The sequence below is a fragment of the Ruditapes philippinarum genome, unplaced genomic scaffold (assembly GCF_026571515.1).
Source record: "Ruditapes philippinarum isolate M1 unplaced genomic scaffold, ASM2657151v2 ctg3012_1_1_1_1, whole genome shotgun sequence".
Taxonomy (NCBI): Eukaryota; Metazoa; Mollusca; class Bivalvia; order Venerida; family Veneridae; genus Ruditapes; species Ruditapes philippinarum.
In genome coordinates this window covers 67,724-87,886 of record NW_026863763.1, presented here as the reverse complement: position 1 = coordinate 87,886, position 20,163 = coordinate 67,724, and the positions used below count along the sequence as shown (strand labels likewise).

The following is a 20,163-nucleotide window of genomic DNA, read 5'->3' as shown; positions in this document are numbered from 1 at the left end:
TATCAAAACTTAGTCCCGCTCATTATAACGGTCTATTTTTAATTGTATGTAATCCAATTTTTCACTAGATCCTTTGAACTCATATTCCCATCAAGATGTAACATAAAAATATAGTTTTCATTTTGTTTTGAATTACGATAGAATTAGACAAATTACCAAATTAATGAAGTGACTTCATTATGAGTTTCGCAATTGACATCATCGATTTGAAAGTCATATCATAACTATAAACAATTGGCATTCCGGATTTCTTCGAAAACTTGTATATGTTTACTTAATTTCGTAAGATTGTCATTCAATAAATGAGCAAACGTTTTGCTATAAAATGTTATGATCGTTGCTGGAGCGAACGGTGTTTTTAACAGCCGCTGTCCAATTTTGCTTTTCATTGGGAATCCACTATTAACCAGGTGATTAAATGAGAGGCAGTGGAATACCAATCTCATCAATGTTTTTTAAATTTGTGAAGTGACAAATAGTGTACGTGACGTGCATTTTCATGTGCTACTAGGAACCGGATATAATGTATGTTATTTCACCACCCATCTTAACTTCTCAAGAGTTTGAAAAATTATCTAAATTTATATGTGACGTAAAAAATTTCTGCTTGGCATCACAGTCAAGTCGGAAAAAGAATAAAATTGATTAACATTTGATGATTTTTTGTTATAGATTTTTTGTTTTGTTTTTATATGGACGATTTAAACACCAATTGAATTGACTGCTTTATTTGCTATTACAAAAATGTATATATATTACCACATTTTTTACAACAATTATCTCAATGTCAGGTCCGTGATCGTAAGGGGGGGGGGGGATTCTTAAACATCCGTCTTTTTATGGCAATCTTGGTCACAAAGCTATAGAGGCATCTTTTGTGTTTCTGTTAAAAGCTATTTCATATGATATTTCTAATTTTTACCTTTAACTAACACAGAATTGTCTATGAACTTCTATGCTCTTTTTGATCTACGCAAATTGCGCATGCGCATGAATATACTACTTCCGGTCATTTTTTTTTCAAATTCACGGATCGCGTGGTAAAAAGGTCTATTACATATTCTCTTTGAGAAATCTACATTTTATTATATTGTCTGATAAAATATAGCTATCCATTAGCTTAAATCACAAATAGACCTAAATAACTGTATCAGCAATTGATATAAATATAACAAAAAAAGATGTTAAATTTTGCAAAATTATTAAGTCTAAAATGATTATTTCAGGCCACGCAAAAATATATCATTTTACAATAATTATTTGGTCCAAGGAGTAAAGTTGACAAAAATGAAATTAAGGGGAGAAAAGCTGGTTTTGTTATTTTTTATTTACGTTATTTTATTTATCATGAGACTTATTCTTATTTTTAACTTCTTCCATGGACATTAAAATTGGAAACGAGTGACTAATGTTGCTATTTTCATATAAGTCGATTTCTATGGCTGGTCGGAATTCTTGAGTGAATTCAAAGAAAGTCTTCCAGTAAACTTATGTAGTGATGTTGTTCTTACTTAAGTACACAATAATTTGTACACGGAGACAAAACTGCAAAGTCGGCGTATGTCAAGTACATTATTAATGAAATAAAAAATGTAACATACATTTAATTTAATAAGTGAACGAAAATATTAAATCTATATATATTCAATGACCCTATATTTATGCTTTAAGAATTTGCTTAAAAGGGTGTACCTTACCGTCACTTATAATGATCAAAACTTCCTGGGATTTCCTGCCTCCAACACGTTTAAACTTTGCAGTTTTTGTTCCAATTTGGAGAAAAACATCTTCCAATGCAGCTGTAATTGCAGTCCCGCTATCTGTATATAATCATATATTTTACATTTCAGTACGTAATGATTACCCTTTATAATGTTTTAATCACATTCGTTATTAATTCTTCTTACTATCCAATATTAAATTTACTAATTTTGTTCAATCCGAACAGTTTTTAGATTGATCTTTAGATGTCCCCCCTCTGGCAGGTGGGCGTTCGTGAGGCGTCCAATAATTTGTCCGGAGTATACTTCCTACACGCATTGAAGAATTTTGATGAAACTTCATAGAAATGTTCATCACTATGAGGAATGCCGCGCACATTAACCAGGTCTGTAGGTCAAAGATCAAGGTTACACTTAGAGGTCATTAAAACGCTTGCCCGGAGCAAAGCTTCTACATGCATAGAGGGATTTCAATATAACTTTGAACAAATATTCAACATTGTGAGTTGAAATGTCGCTTGTAAAAGTTAGGTCCCAATTGAGGCCAAGGTCAAAGTAACACATAGGGATCAGATGTAAATAGGGAAATGAGGGGTTGAAACACAAATGGTCATTATCATAACTACTTGTGTAAAACATGTGATTAAGGTTAAAGCTGCATGCCTCCATATCAACCAAAATATTTCAAGATAATCAAATGTATGAAAAAAGTACTTTTGTTTATAAGAACAGTAAACAGATTCAAGATAAAAGTAATAATTTCTATGAAATTGGTAATTTATGACCGATTTTGCAGTATTTTTCATCATATTTCTACTGCGTTACTAACGCAATAAAAACCATTTTGGCATATTTTGACATCTTTTTGGTACTTAACATGGGCTGTATGTGCTGTTTGCAATGTGAAAATAAGTTTCTTAATTCACTTCACGATACTTTACTCTTTAATACGTTTTCAAAATTTTCATGAAAATTAGCATGAATCTGTAGGCGTGCTGCTTAAAAAATGTGTAATGTCAATGTCACTAAATATGAAAATCAAGGTCATTAATAACTAGGACTTCAGGTCAAAGGTCAGGGTCACACTTAGAGGTCATTGAAAATGCTTGTTCGGGGCAAAAGTTTTACATGCATAGAGTGATTTCAATGTAACTTAGCACAAATGTTTAAAATTGTGAGGCATATTGCGCACATAATCCAGGTCCCAGCTACCAACGCCAAGGTCACATAGAGACGTCAACGTGTGAGTACCGGGACCATTTAGTCATCATTTATTGATGGATTGTAATACAGATGATAACTATCATGACTACAAGTGTGACACATGTAATTTAGGTTCCAGGTCACTAGAGATGAGAAAAAATCCAGATATTTTCCAGATATTACCGAAACCATATCTCCTAAATGCATATCTATAATGCCCAGATCTGTGCCAAAAGGTTTTTTGATGGGCGTATTTTAAGACAATATTGCCCTTGTTGGTAAATAATGTCTTTTTGTGTCACCTATCTTAGTTTTAAACGTTGTTGGCTATATCATTTGGATCTATGACATAAATCTTAAAAGAGTTATTTAAATGATAAAAAATCATAATGTGTTGACAACAAAACCTTCGATAGTCAACGGGTCTTGTTTGCAAAATTGTAACCAATACATATATTCATATGGTAGTTGTTCATTGATCCTTCAGTTTTACATTATGGTGCCATTTAATGATGCGTCGAGTCTTCCAAAAGTAAATCATGCTTTTAACTGAAACACGTTTAGCTACGCAATTTCATTTTGCTTTCGAACTCGAAATTTAAATTAATGTTTTATGTGTAAGAAGTACATAGAGTCTCCCAGACCAATCATGGAACTTTTGAAAGGTCGCTTTAACATTGTTAGTGTCACTTGTTACAAACAATATTTTATTGCTTCACTTTGTAAACATTAGTACTTGATTTCAATACATAAAAATTACAATTCGGATAGAGTAGAAATCTTAAACTTTATGTTAATGATATTTGATAATGGTTTTTTATGTCGTACACTGAAGTTTATGCATTTTCATATTTTATAAATGTAGACTACAGAATGTTTTCTTAATTTCATTCAGTAATTGTTATGCAAAAACATGAATATAAAAATCAACATAATCAGCGAAATATATTATATGATACAATACGTTGATATTATGCTTCTACATGATTTTTCAATGTAAATGAAAATTACTTACCTGTTTCATCTCTTATTTTTATCAGTTCCTTTTCATTCATATATTTTTCTATTTCTTCTTTCGCCATTTCATATGACTCAAACGGCTGCCCCCCCATCTCCTCTGAATGTTTGTCAAATATCCTTAACGGTTTAGAGCCAAAGAATGTAAGTGCTAGCCTTGTACCAGTTTCACCATCATTAATACCAAGCTACAAAGAAGGGTATTAATGTGATTGATAGTAAATTGACAAAAGAAATAGCATTTATTTTTCTGTTCTTGACATTGTTACACTGTTTTAGCCGTGTAATGACTATACCTTATGTAAACCATCCCAAACGTTTTTCAGTTACTGGCATAATCACTTCTATTTAAAAGTGATCCCATGCATTTACCAAGCCCCGTTATGATCACCACTATTTGTTTATTATCACGCGAATTTACAAGTTCCTGTTATGATCATTACGATATGTTTATTATCCCACGAATTAACAAGCCCTCGTTATGATCAATACTACGTGTTAATTATCCCACGAATTTAACAACCACCGTAATAATCAACACCACGTATTTATTACCCTGTGCATTTATCAGCCCCTGTAATGATCACCACTACGTTTTATTTAGCAATCCCTGTAATGATAACCACTAAATGTTCATAATCCCGAGCATTTATCAGCCCCCGTAATGATCACCACTACATTTTAATTATCCCGAGATAAATCAGCCCCCGTTATGATTACCAGTACGTTATGTTCAAACTGCGCATTTGCCAGCCCCCTTTATGATTAACACTACGTGTTAATTTCCCAGCGCATTTACCAGCCCCCTTAATGATTACCACTTCCCGTTAAAAAAAAATGCACAATTTTCAGCTCCATAAATGATCACCACTATCTATCAACAATTCCTGCATACATAATGAACACCACTATGAGTTAAAAATTCAGCACATTTACCACCCAGATTGTGACACCATTACGTGTTAACAATCCCATGCATTTACAAGCCATCATAATGATCATCACTACCTGCAAACCATCTTGCACATTTACCACCACTACGTTCTAACAAGCTTTAATCTAATAAATTCCCGTGTTTCACATTACAGTCAACTTGGGTGAAGTAATATAGTAGACATTTGTTTACAGGACGCTTTCACAGACTCAAGTACATCATATCTTTCTATATGACACAACAATTCAATCAGTATAGTACATAAATATAATACAAACAGAACGAATATTGTTCTTGTAATGTGTAATAAAGTGTAAAAAACAGTTGGCTTATTTTTTTAAGGGTTCTTATTGTGTGTTTTTTTATACTTTCAGTGTTTTGTTTTCTTTATAAAGTTACTTTTTAAATTGAATAAGTTATATTGATACCTCTGGGAGTAATGCAGATACAAATCTTATAGTTGTGTTGAATTTCTTTGGTGTAATACTCTTAGATATATCAACAAGCAGGTACACGTCTACACCACCACTGTTCCCGACATTTATTGTCTTTGACATTATTGTATCTGTTTTAGTAGAGTTTTCCGTTTTATTCTCTGAAATCTTTTTCATAGCTGATATCAACTCAATTCCTACACTAGAATCAAACAAAGACTCCCCTGTAAATTATAAAAATACATTTGTGCATATCTACATTTATTGCAAATTTCATTTATTATAGTCAATTGTACAACATCGGCAGACAGCCGATCAGTAGATTATTGTCTCAAAAAGAACATTGTTTTTGTGTATGCAATTCAATAAACCAATTGGCAATGCTATCTGATGCAGTATTTTCCCCGTTCATGTTCACGCTCCGGAAATTATTTCATGCATGTTGGTTGTTATTTGAAATGAGGGAGAAGGAATGGCAAATGGAGTTCAATGCTGCCAAATGTGAGGTCATCCGAATTACCACCAAGAGGAACCCCATTATCTTCCCATATGAAATACATCAGACAACCCTCAACGTAATCAACCAGGACTAGTATTTTGGAGGTACCATCACACCAGACCTATCTTGGAAATGCCACATCGACAACATAACGATAAAAAGCCAATTCAATACTAGCTTTCCTGCGCCGAAACTTCCGGTCAAGCCAACCAGATGCCAAAGTCAAAGCCTAAAACACCTACATACGGCCAAGCGTCGATATGCCTCCTCTGTATGGTCACCTGCTGCTGACAGCCACATCAACTACCTAGAGATGGTCCAAAGAACAGCAGCATGGTTTGTCAAGAACGACTATTCACGCCAGAGCAGTATCACAGAGATGGTAAACTCACTACACTGGACCACTGGACAGAAGAGACGGGACATGGCAAGAGTCACCATGCTCTACAAGATCAAGCATGACCTAGTAGATGTCACACATGATCCCCCGCTACGTGTTGCAAGAACATCAGGAGGCAACCCACAACAACTCAACCAGCTCACTTTTAAGAAATCTGTGTACCAGAACAGCTTCCGGCCACGATCATCCTCTGGAATCGCCTACCCATTCAAGTTGTTGAGAAACCAACCTTGGAGGGGTTCAAGTCGGCGCTGATGAAACACACAACCACCAACCAGACACATTGCCAGTTTTAACCATTTTTTAAAAAGATGTAAATAGACAATTTTTAAATGTAAAGAGGAAACCAATTGCTGCGCATGTACATAGTTTTAGTTTCATCGCGATTATGCTTTATGAAGAGTGATGCGGTTACTGAAGATCATGATGATTATGATGAAGAGAGTCCTATCACCCTGTTCAAACAATAAGAGTAGACTCATATTCAAAACATCTTGATATTTTGTGTTTCGTTACATCTGGAATAAAAACATTCAACATGTTGAACAATCGAGCGAACATATGCTGTACAAGAATATACTTCATGTATTAACAATTAAAAAGAAAATATTTCGCAAAATTGCAGGCAGGTTATAAGATAGCTTACCTGTGCAATCTATAGGAGTACCGCTCCAGTTTCTATTCTTCATGCATGTTCGATTAGTGGACCCTCCGTAGTATTTGCCGGATTTACATGTAAAGTCTAACACATCACCAATCTGATAACTCTCAGAGGAAGTTGTTATCATAGCACCAGGCGGCAAACATGGCGGAGAACAGTATGCATCTTGGGGAAATTACAATAAAATCCACTTTAAATATGATAAAAATATATGAAATGGACTTGTCAATAATTCAATGTGTGCAAAACTTTTCATCATTTTGGGAAGACTTTAAAATTCATTACTGACTGGATAGCAAACAGTGAAGACCATGACATGACAACATGACAATCTGTTGATCATGGTCTGCATCGGTCGCAAAGGTAGAAATCGTTGCTGCCAACAGGCGATTTGTTTAAAGTACTAATTTCGAAACAAGAACGTTCTTGCTGCATGCAAATTTCAAATCATATGATTTGTTAACGTAGTGTGTGAATGAAGTACAAAACAGTCTAATTTGCCAATATGCATGACTTAGAAAATGACAAAATGAATAGACAAATGACGACTTTCACTTCAAGTTTTACTTATTTTTTCTGGACCTTTAGGATTATTGATTCCAACACTTTTAGGTTTACAAAATTGAGTACGGCTCATATCGGTGCTACGGGCTTGAGGGATTTTTGACTTTTAAGTAATCCCTAATGTACAGACTCAATCAAACGTAGTCTGCACTATTCATGTTATTTTGTTTTGTTTTATGTTTTTGGAGTATAACCAATCTTCTGGATCTTTATCATTGACAACAGAATATGTCAGGTGCAATTTTGTAGCTGCAAAATGCTGCTCTTTACTTCACTGCCGTGTTGTTATATTTTTTCCTGTCCTTCGGGGTCTTTATTTCAACACCTTTAAGTGTTAAAATTGAGAACTGCTCAATCGTGTGCTATGGGACGTGAAAGAGTGTTGCACCTTTCCGTTATGCCTCATGTACAGACTCAAATAAACCAAGTATGCAATTATTTTTTTATTTTGATGTGATAAATGCTCCCGAGGGGCCACATTTCTTCCAGCGTTTTATTAAGCAGTATTTGAAATGCAGTCAATTAACATCATATAAACATTTAGTACGTAAATAATGGTATATTGCTAGAGGATGTTTATCAAATTAAGAGATAAGTCATACATATCAAATTAAATTCCTTTTTTCTGCCGCATATAATTTTACGGTGGCACAAAGGTGACATATGTGTGTTTTTATTTATCTCAATGCAACGAGATACTATGTCGATGCCACGAGTTACTAAGTCGTGGCCATGAGATAGCTAAGTCGTGGCCAAGAAATACTATGTCGTGGCCACGAGTTATTACGTCATGGCCACGAGATAGCTTTGTCGTGGCCACGAGATACTATGCTCTGGCCACGAGATACTATGTCGTGGCCACGAGTTACTAAGTCGTTACCATGAGATAAATAACCAATCAGATTACACCATTTATGTGAATTTCCCTAATTAACTAGACATGTGCTATAGTACAAGGATGCCCCTTTCTTCACCAGCCTGTAAAATTGCCATTTAAACAACTTCTTGACTTATCAATAATTTTACAATTAGTGACCCTGATTTTGACACAATGACCTCGAAATTATTAGATGTCGTTGCTGATCAGGTGTAATGATCTTTCTGGGTTACAAAATCCTTTCTAAATTATTCATCAGACAAGGATTTCACGTTATAGGATATTTACTGTCCATGGGCAATGTCCCTTACAAATAAAAAAAAAAAACAGGACTTATTCCTTCTCATGTAATCGTATTTTTTTTTCTGTTTGTTTTGGGTTTTACGTCACATCGACACAGTATAGGTCATATCGCGACGTTCCAGCTTTACTGGTGGAGGAAGACCTCAGGTGCCTTTCGTGCATTATTTCAGGCACGAACGGGTACCTGAGTAGAACCACCGACGTTCCGTAAGCTAGCTGGCTAGCTTGTAATCACATAAACAAGGTAAACAGGTCATAGTACATACAAACTGACCAATTCGATCACAAACTTGCCCAACAAAGAGCTATAGTCAAAATTAATGTATGATGGGCATTGGAAGGTGACTTTCTAATATGATCTTAGAGACAAATTCATATCTTCAGTATTTTCAAAATTAAAATTGTATGTAAAAGTAAGTTATTAACTTTAAAAAATTCATAACATATATAGTGAATTCTGATTGGTTAATCATCTCGTGGCCACGACTTAGTAACTCGTGGCAAAGACAAAGTATCTCATGGTCACGGCTTAATAACTCCTATGTCACTCTGTTTAAGCGCGTGTCTGTATGTTTTATCACACGAAAACAGACGTCGAAAAATGACACATGTTAATTTGCAAACATTGGTTTTATCATATCTTAATATTGTAAAGAATGACAATATACGTAAACAACTACCATGTTTTAGATTATGCTCTCATTCTTTAGAAATAGAAATAGTAAGGTACTTGAAAACTGTAAATTATGCCGTATAATTTTTTTATTTTGTTGTCTCTTATATTCAGAACTAAGACAATTTTCCATAAGACATGTATCTTTTCCAACTCCAAATAAGTTCTATTACATTATGTCATCAGGCAATGAAAGTAATATAATATAATCATGTACATTTTTAAAGCATTTGCATTAAGATATATAGTGTCTTACAAACAATGCAAGAACTTAAGAATTGAAATGTATGCATGTCATATGAACATTGTATATCTGTTTTGAGTGTTTGTCAAATGCCACTTAATAATTTGTTTTGTATGTTTGGTATTGCCAAGGCAATGGTTTGCCAAAAAAGTGCAACAAAAATTTGAATTGAATTGGTTTAAATATATTTGTTTGAATGCTAATTACGCATTGCCTACAAATTGTCTGTTAAGATATATTACACATATCTGAACAATCCGACGAGTTGAGATAATCTTTAGTTACCTTCACTGGTACATTTTATACAATCATGGTCCCATTTGCCGTTCAATTGGCATCTCCACTCCGGATATCCTATCAGGTCGTAACCAGATTCGCATTCGTAAATAACCGTTCCATCAACATAATTGTGATCCATTCTTAAAAAGCCGTTACTCGGGCTCTCCGGTTCAATACATTGGATTCCTGAAATAATGAGGCATCCATCCATGTTCACTGAATTTTCCGATTGATTGTAATTGATTTTTTAATAGTAGTCAGTTTACTTTCAAATTAATAAATAAGGTAAAAGAAATGCAAAATTATCTTAATAGAACTCACGTTCGCAGCCCAAATCGAGCATTGAAAATTCGCTGAAACTTGATGGTGTCATGCAAAGAACAGATTTAACGCCGCCTTTGTGCCGATATCCGTCTTCGCATTCCAATTTCATCTCTTCGAGATATTCGTAAGTTTCTTTAAAGTTTGTAATATTACCATTACTTATATCAGCATACGAGGAAGCATCGCATTTTATTTCTGAAACATAGAAAATACTAATTTGTCTCCAATGAATTAACAACAACCTTTATCTTTACCAATGGTGTCTGATACATGTCATTCGGTTGGACAGGTTGGACAGGTCAAAACATAAAAAGTGCGAAAATAGGACTTAACTCATTCATTAATTGAAGCCATGTCGTTATTTTGAAACTTAATCTGCTATTTACACATAAATACAAAAGTATATCGCATATTTACGTCATTGTTTGGATATATCTAACAAAATTATTTCTTTACCATATAAGAGAAGAGGGCAAACATGACCTTAATTCAATTAGTTTAGGTCTACTGCTGGTAGATGTAATAATTCTCTCATGCGGAAATAGTTCATTCAGTTTAGTTTGCTCTACGATGAACGTCGGACGACGGAAAAGTTAACATCACATTAACAAATAAACAGAACAACAACAGCAATAAAAAATAAAACTGCTTTGTTAAGAAGATAATAAATAGGGTCAAAATTCACCTTGACATTCACCGAAGAACAATTCAGAATCAAAAAAGCCATTCCAGAGGCCACCTGCGTTGCATGTGATATCCTTTAAAACTGTGGCGGGTGCTGTAGTTGATGATTCGTCATAATAGTCATAAACAGTATAGAATGATGTATCAGATGATAATATAAAACTGTAAACAAAAGATGTTTTATACATATTTATATACTTTTTCCCTTTGACTGATCATGTAAATCCGCAAAAACAAAATTGCTTTAAACTAAATTCATGTTCTTTGGCAAAATTAAACAATTGAATTGAATTGCTTTAATCCTTTAACGGTAAAACAATTTTGAAACAAATGAGTTAACAAATAAATATCGTAAGCAGACATGTAAACAGTATCTTAACGGCAGTTTCTGAAGTTAACAAAGAGATAGAACAAAACTAGTCCTCAATAATTGTGCTTGTCGCTCAGTTTTTTAGATAACATAAATAAAAATCTAAATCATAACTTTTATATTGCGTAAATTCATCCTCTAGAGTAAAATTTCCCATTTTCTATTCCCCATGTAGTATCACTATTGAGCGCACAACTCTAACCAATCCGTATCTAGTATTGTATTAGTGAACTCCCTTAGATAGCTCACCAGTATATTCTATTTCAAGTAAATATTAAGCGTTTTCTGATAATAATCATAGCAAAGAAAATTAATTGTTAGATAAGACAACGATTTAAAGTGAGCGTCGCCATGGTGATATATTACAAACAAAAATACATTGAAACAGTATATACCCCGGTTTACAACTGTACTTTACTGTATCACCAGTGTAGAAATCTTTTATGGCTTTCTTGACACCATTGATCGTGACAGGCATTAGGTAGCTAGTCGTTATTTCTCTAGTCATGTTGTTCTTTGGCAATGGTGGAGCTGAACATTTTTTCTTTGCTGGTAATTCTATAAAGCCAGTCAAGCTTCAAAACTTTGAATAACATAGATACGCTAATGTTTCACTTTAAATCTCTAAAATATGTTCGAGTTCTAGATCTAATACATTTATTAGATTATGGTTCATTCATAAACATATAGGACTTGTCATTTAAACATCTGATAGAGAGAAAATATATCAATAGAATAGTTAAACTAAAGAAGAGTTTACAAATTCTAAACCAGTATGCATACACATAGATAATTACGTAATGCTGTTAACCCATTACTTCATATACACGCCTTTTAACGCCTTTTTCACCCCCCCCCCTTTTTGTTGTCTCAAATGATGAAAAAATGCCTTATTTAGGCCCCAAACACTTGTTTTTGTTTGAGAAATGTTGTTAAAAAAAGTGACCTCTTTTTCGGCGCGGCCCCCCAACCAAAAGATACATCAGGGGGTTGCCAGAAGGGGGATGTGCCCCCTTCTGTTTGGGGGGGGTTTGAAGGGGGGCGGAGTCCCCCTCATCGCCAAGAAAATTTTGGACTTGTGAGAGGCTGTAAATGACCCCAGATTGATCATAAGGTAACGTGTTACCAACGCTGAAAAGCATTTGACTCTATCTCAATCCATTGAGAAGTTGCAGCACTTTGAAATCAATTTTGATGGAAAAAATCAACGCAAAATAGTGATTTTTGGCAATTTTGAGATGTCCCCTCGTTGCCATGGTAACAGAAAATTTTAGTCTGAGCATGTTGTTGCAAGGGCAATGGTCCAGTCATCATTTGTGCCAAGTTTGATTAGTGTTGAAGCAGTTTTTATAGTATTATAGCAATTTGAACTTGTAACGGAAGACTTTTCAATGAAAACAGCCATTTTTCACAAAATGCTCATGAAGCAATGGGTTAAGAGATGTAGAACAAGCACGACTCTATTTTGAAAATGATTTAAAATATTGATTTTTATTGCTACAATTAGAAATAAATACATACGTTCGCATGTCACATTTTGTAGATATAAAGAACCGCCTTCAGTAAACCAAGCTGACGTGGATTTCCATTCATGTGATGCTGACCTCCGAAAGTACATACACTTAAACACAATATCCCCTAAGTCTGGAATATTACTGATATAATCTGTCCGACACTGATATTTGCGATACATGTAAGCGCCACTTTGCCAGTCGTCTGTGATCTTGCTATTAACAAAACTGTTACCGGTACTATTGCATTTCTTTTCTGGAAGAAATACAATACTTATAGTAAACAAATACATGTAGTCGTTAAATTGAATTTGTTAAAGATGTAAGGAGTATCTTCTGCAACAAAGAAAACGCAAGTGTTAATACAAAGATAAAACAAGTGCATCACATATAGTATAGCAAAAAAGTAAAAATAACAGTCAAAGTAAACACAAATAAATAGAAAAATAAAAAAATAAAATATAAATACCATTTTATACACGAAATAAGTGAAAATATCGCTAAAAGTAAACAAAACGGTAAAAAAAATCGAAAATATTATATAAAAGAAAGTATATAAAATATTGGCAATAAGTTGATTTCTATCAGCAGAATCAAATAGAAAAAAACAAGCGAACATATAAAGTAAAGCATATTGAATATTATTTACGATTTTTTCAGTCTTTCCGTCTGTACGAGTTGCTGTAGTCTTACGCTGATATATTAGCTTATTTGGATAGAATAATTGGAGAATAGGGAATGAAGTTAATGCTGTTAAATTGTTAACTTCATGTGTATTATAAACACTCGCCATACATATATTTACCAGATTGTTTTGTATAAATGTAGTCATTGCATGTTAATAAGAGAATATACAATTGAGTAATTCTAGAAAATAAAAGTAATGTACTGTTCTGTTCTGTTGGTATGTGGAGTTTAAATTTGGCTTACACACAATGTTGTTGCTGGGTTGTGAAACATTACCCGGTTGACTAAAATTTTACAGTGATATATAATCCAAATGTTCTTTTTCATCATAACTGTTTGCATTAAATTAAAGATAAATCGTTGAAAACGTACTTTATTGATTATAAACTGAACATTATCTTTTTATCACGGTTTACAATATTCCATATGTGATTCCATCATTGCTAACATTTCTATATGTGTCGAAATAGCATGTGCAAGTTATTTAGTGTTTAGCCGTTTCAAACTTTTACCTAAATAAAAAAGCTTTGTAACCTCGCTTTACTATAAACAGGCGGCAATTTAAGTGTTTGAAGCAAGAACTATATCCATACAGGACTATCAAAATTATCTAAATACAAAAATACAAAACTTTAAAAGATATATATACATTTATTTTTTTTCAAAAACAAACTTCTTAGAGTAAACAAATGGATATATTGTTGTAAAAATCGTTTTGACGATGCAGTGCAACAGCTCTTATACCAATGTGTTTTGTCCAAATGTTGTTGTATGTGAATGTATAATATACTTGTGTTTTGATTGACTACTAACAAAATAAAATAATTCCGCAGTAAATCATGCGTCTTATTCAAAACCATATAAGACTAGGCTGCTTTGTAGCTTGATAAGTTGAGGGGGAAGCGAAATGTGATAAATCATTTTTATTTTGATATGTAAGTATGACCTTAACACTGGGTGAATCAACTTTGATAGTGCGCTCTGCACATTTTTTTTTGTTTTGAACATTTGTACCAGATTGTTTACAAACCTTTCCAAAAGATAATACGTTTTGGAGTTGGCACGAAATTGGTTGCCCACTTTTTTTAACTAGCTCATAATCACTGTCGTTTCTTGAGTTTTATTATGTTTTTGAAAAAAGAAATGTTCTTATTTGTGTTGGACTTTAGAGCGGTGTGTCAAGATGAATGTTCTTAAAAATTACCGTAACACTAGCAACAAAATGATAAAAGTAACATAATAATATTATATACAAAATTACATTTTTAAATTAACCTTGTTATAATATAAACACTATTTCATCTATAAAACCACGTGATCAACCAGAAATTAAGGGTTGCTAACATGCGTATTAAGGAGATAAATATAAAAATGTGATATTTATTGTCCCTCTGGGCCAATGTTCATCTAAAGGGCACAAATATCACCACCGACCTTAAGTACTTTTGATCGTCGTTATCAATCTTAAATGCAATATCGTTCTATACTAAGTGCGTTGTAAACAGTTAAATAGTGCGTATGCATTCATTTAATAGCATATTAAACAGGATTATTTCTTTTATATAGGAACCCCAAATAAGTAAAAATAAAATCATAACGGCTGATATTCAAGCATACATAACTTCATTTATTTCCAATATGATTACAACAACAACAAAAAAAAACAAAAAAAAAACAATAACTAAACAAACAAAAATAAATGAGCCAAGAGCTCTGCTAGTTCTCACCTGTTGTATACGGTACATTTCGGCAATTTACGTACAGAATCATCCATAACAAAAAGAACAGCTTAATCGGTATCATTTTCCAAAACGAATCGTAACAAAAATAAGCGAGTTCAAATTAACGAGGCAGACTTATGAAGAATGTAACATACTTATAACGACAACATCCTGTTTCGTTGAAACAGATACAATCCTATTCAAACACTCCAATCAGAAAAATGTTGCTCTTTTGTTTGTAATCAAGACTTCATTGCGGAAGTGTTTATGTTTTAAGATACATATTACAGCATTAAGTTCAAGTTGATTTACATGCATTTATGATCGCATAACTATCCTTAACCATTTGGCCTTATTAAACGTTTGGTATGTAAATTTTCATTCGACGGTGGTATGGCAGCTGATATCATATTCAATAATCAGTAAATAACCCTTCCTGCAATTTTTTATTAGGTTATACTCAAAATTGTCGTTGCTGCTTATTTTCTTAAGAATATCAGGAATTTTAAATATTCCTATTGCTACAATTGATCGGTAAAAGTATTCTACAAAAAGTGTTTGTAGACATCACATAGTCCTTAATTTTGTGAAACTATGCTTTTAGCTATTATTTGATAGCAAACATAATTCTCCTTAATTAAGGTAACCAATATAAGTGTTATCATTGTGCATATGGAAGCTATATATCACCACACTATCATTGTTTGTTTGTTTCTGTTGTTGTTGTTTTCACTAGTGCTATATGCCTGTTTGTTTGTTTCTGTTGTTGTTGTTTTCACTAGTGCTATATGCCTGTAGAAAGAAAATGATAAAATTATTACAACTTAGTGCGATACGGTTTATATTCACTGAAAGAAGATTAGATTTTATTTACTGTTTGCTTTTCGATAAGATTCTGAAATGTATCAGTTAGATATGCGTCATTTCATACAGTTTGAAACTGAGTGAAACTAAAAAGATTTTGTTTTCTAAACATCTATAATGAACGATAATTTATACATCCCTACTCTGAACTTTCATTTGAATTACAATACAATTAACCACAAACATTGACATGTGCTCTTTTGTTTACAAATAGGTTGTGGTGAAATTCTTTTTGTATCCACTTATCTGAAATGCACAAGTCAGGGATTTATGCATTGTCTATTGAACGATAATTGATATACATGTAATTTTACTGAGAAAAAAAATATCCGCCTCACATTACTTTACCCTAGGTGTTTAGTTTAGTATAGTTTAGTTGTTTTGCTGAATCTTTAAAATGAAGACAAACATTCTAGTAGGCTTACACAGCTAAAATAAAAAAAAAGTTAACATCTCACCCTAGATGTTTGTATATTAATCATAATAAATATAAAGTAGATAGTTTTAAAATTTTGGAATTACATTTTATTTATATTCAATGCGAATTAACACATATGCAAATTTCATCACTTTCATGTTTGATTGTTGAATTCTGCTTAAGCCGATGATATGGGTGTTTGACTGTAACTTGAACTTTCCAGTACCGTCCGTGAACAGGCTCAATCAAACTCAGCATTCAAACTTTTACATTTGTAGTTTTTGATGTTCTTTAAGGATTCCATTTTTCTCCATTTTTAACCAGTATCACTTCATCTTTAACATGTTCAATCAAACCTGTCTACAGAGCAGAGTAAACTGCGCTAAATTTTCCTGCCTAACATTTGAAGACCGGTAGCATTACATGAATGACCGGTAATATAGTTTAAACTACTTAACATGCTATAATTCCGTTGGTCAAGTGTAGCATATGCTATAAATGCCGTGTAGTACTTATGATATATCTAATCGTATGTCCTAGGCCCTTTCCGTCAAATTTCGGGAAAATTAAAAAGAAACCTTGAGCACAATCCGTATAAAGGCCGGGGTTTTTTTACTGATAATAGCCGAGCTGTTTCTATTGGTGATCATTATAATAGTTTTTTTTAGTTTTCAGAAATGCGGTGTAGGTATGAATTATTAGAAATGATTAACGCGTTAAATGTTTAAAGCCTCTGATTGTAGTTAGGTATTTCACTATTTTACATGAAATCACATATACACATATGGAGGGCATATTAACATATGCATATATGTTTTCATGTTGAATTTTTGATTATATTTGATCATTTTATACTTGTTTTGGAAATATTGACACATACGATCATATGCTAACACATGAATGTATACATGTACATGCGATCATATTATATAAAATCATTTATTTCAATCATGAGATATTTTGAAATTGAACCAATATTTTTTTTCGGAATTTGCCGAAGAATTTTCTTTAAACCCGCTCAAAATATTATTATAATGTGAAACGAAATAAAAATTACATGATTATCTCCATTCAATAAACAATAAGTTTGTTAAAATGGAATCATTTTTATATGCGAGATATTAATACACTAACCAAATTTACCTTTAGATATTACAAGTTTACTGCAACCCACTGTCGTCACTGCAGTCAACTGTCAGCACTGCAGACAAATGTCGTCACTGCAGTCAACTGTAAGCACCGCAGCCAACTATCGTGACTACAACCAACCAGCGTGACTGCAGCCAACTTTCGTTACTGCAGGCAACTGTCAGCACTGCAGTCAACTGTCGTCACTGCAGCCAACTGTCGTCACTGCAGTCAATTGTAAGCACTGCAGCCAACTGTTGTCACTGCAGCAAACTTTCTGTACTACAGCCAACTGTAAATATTGCAGGCGACTGTCGGCATTGCATCAAACTTTAAATATTGCAGCCAGCTCTCATTACTGCGGCAAACTGTCGCCGCTGCAACCAACTGCCGGTACTGCAACCAACAATCAGCACTGCAGCCAACTGTCGGCGCTGCATCTAACTGTCTTCGCTGCATCCAACTGTATTCGCAGCCAACTGTTTGAACTGTAGCCAGCTGTCGTCACTGCAACCATCTGTCGGCACTGCAGCCAACTGTCGTCACTTAAGCCAACTGTAGACACAGCCAAATGTCGGCACTGCAGCCAGCTATTGTCACTGCGGCAAACTGTCGGCACTGCAGCCACCTGTCTGTACTGCAGCCAACTGCCCTCACTGCAACCAACTGTCACAACAGCAGCCAACTGTCGGCACTGCAGCCAGCTGTCGTCAGTGCAGCCAACTATCGACTCTGGTTAATAAGATCTGCTATTGTTTAAGTTATTCTTTATAATTTTGTTTCTTCTGTTAACAGTTCTTTATTGTACGGAAGTCCATAAGTGCCATTTTGTCTTAGGAGATTTGTCTTATGACTAATGACTTGTGTATTATGACTTTTGTCTTATGTATTATGACTTGACAAAAAAGCGGCAAAAGGGCAAGTTTCATCACATGCACCCATCATGGACGTTGGAGGTAAATCTGATAGTGAAACAGAAGACAATTTGGTAAGTGTTGAAATTTAAAAAGTATGACAGTACTGTATTTCTCCTAACTTGAATAATTATCTCCCATACAAGGTTAGGTTTCGAATATGGGTCATCTCAGATGAAAAAGTAGGTCACAGGTCACAACAATCGTGTTAACTGTTAAAGTTTAAGTATCAAGATATTTGCAAGACTGACAAATTTTTAAAACATGTGTGAAACTTTTTTCTGTATAAAATATAAATTATCTCTCCTTCAGGTAAATGCGAGTACATTGTTTACGTAATTTCGTATTGGTATGTAATTAAACAAATTATGTTTTGTGTAGAATGTTCAGAGATGTCTTTGAATAATTCTCATATATAGATGGCAGATAGTATGAACTTGCATTTACAAATATGAAAATTTTATAAAAGCATATAACTTTTTACTCATTCTTGAATAATAAATTGAATATATGTAAAATTATGTAAATGTAAGATACTTGCTGAAAAGAATTAGAAAAATTACCGATATTGTTAAAATTATTTATATGGAGCACAAGGATAGGAACATGTAAAGTTTTCTTGAGGGAAATTAATTATCTGTTATCTGTCACCTTAATGAAAAAATGAATTTAAAAGATATATTAAATTGTTAAAACGATTGCTTTACTTGTATTAAATGTCTCTTTAAGTTATATTTTCAGGTTCAAACAATACTGAAACGAAAGGCCGAGATCATGGAAGGCTTTGATTACAATGCTAGGAATGACAGAAAACGACTGTGTAAACGTTCACCTGTAGAAGACATAAAAAATCTCATATAATGTTGTAGTGGTTCCAAAATGTTTACCATTTTAAATAATGTACCTGTTATGTTGTTTAAATGGTGTTTATGTAAAATTAAAATACATCAAATACCTTTAATTAGTTGTTTATACAATTTGTCATTTATCTGCCAGTAAAACAGTTTAAAACAGTGACAACATGTCTGCCTATCATTCCTATGTGTTAACCACTTATATTGAAGGTATATGTGCCTTACTGGTGTGCTATAATCTAGGGTTTCAATAAAGAGACCGACTCGATAATAAGACCACTTTTCACTAGACCCAAAAGTGGTCTTAATAGCGGAACTTTACTGTAGTAAACAATGCGAGTAGTAAACGTATTCAGGCACTAGTTCAGAACATAGCAGCCCACTAAGAAGAAGAAAACCCAGAAAACATTGAAAAAGATTAACTTATGGAGATCCATTGATGGTAAACATATTGGACATTCATCTTCTACCTGTGACTCTCTTTATAAAGGAAAATACAAGAAATCGGTTTATGATTTATCAGACAAGTGCCGAATGAGGATATTTTATCAAATTAGTTCTTGATAGTTCAACAGTATATGTGAATATATGAACTACTGATACGGTGGGGAAAAAACATATTTATTTTTAATTTTAATTTCAAATATATAATTGTCAATTTCATATCACATAAGACATAATACATAAGTCATTATACATAAGACATAATACAAAAGTCATTACACATTAGACATAATACAAAAGTCATTATACATAAGACATGATACAAATGTCATTATACATAAGACATAATACAAAAGTCATTATACATAAGACATAATACAAAAGTCATTATACATAAGACATAATACATAAGACAAAAAAAAAATGAAAATAAAA

General features: G+C 33.3%; 1 protein-coding gene across 2 annotated transcripts; it reads right to left on the bottom strand.

Moving 5' to 3' along the window:
* Positions 1-3,939: 3,939 nt before the first annotated feature.
* On the bottom strand, positions 3,940-15,373 carry LOC132723265 (complement factor B-like; the record flags this gene model as incomplete). Of its 2 annotated transcripts, none has more annotated exon segments than XM_060707942.1 (9): positions 3,940-4,129; positions 5,304-5,533; positions 6,855-7,034; positions 9,816-9,995; positions 10,131-10,328; positions 10,819-10,979; positions 11,583-11,736; positions 12,709-12,954; positions 15,113-15,373. In XM_060707942.1, coding segments are annotated over 9 exon segments (1,615 nt in total), but the record flags the coding sequence as incomplete, so codon positions are not given.
* Between the last annotated feature and the right edge of the window lie 4,790 nt (positions 15,374-20,163).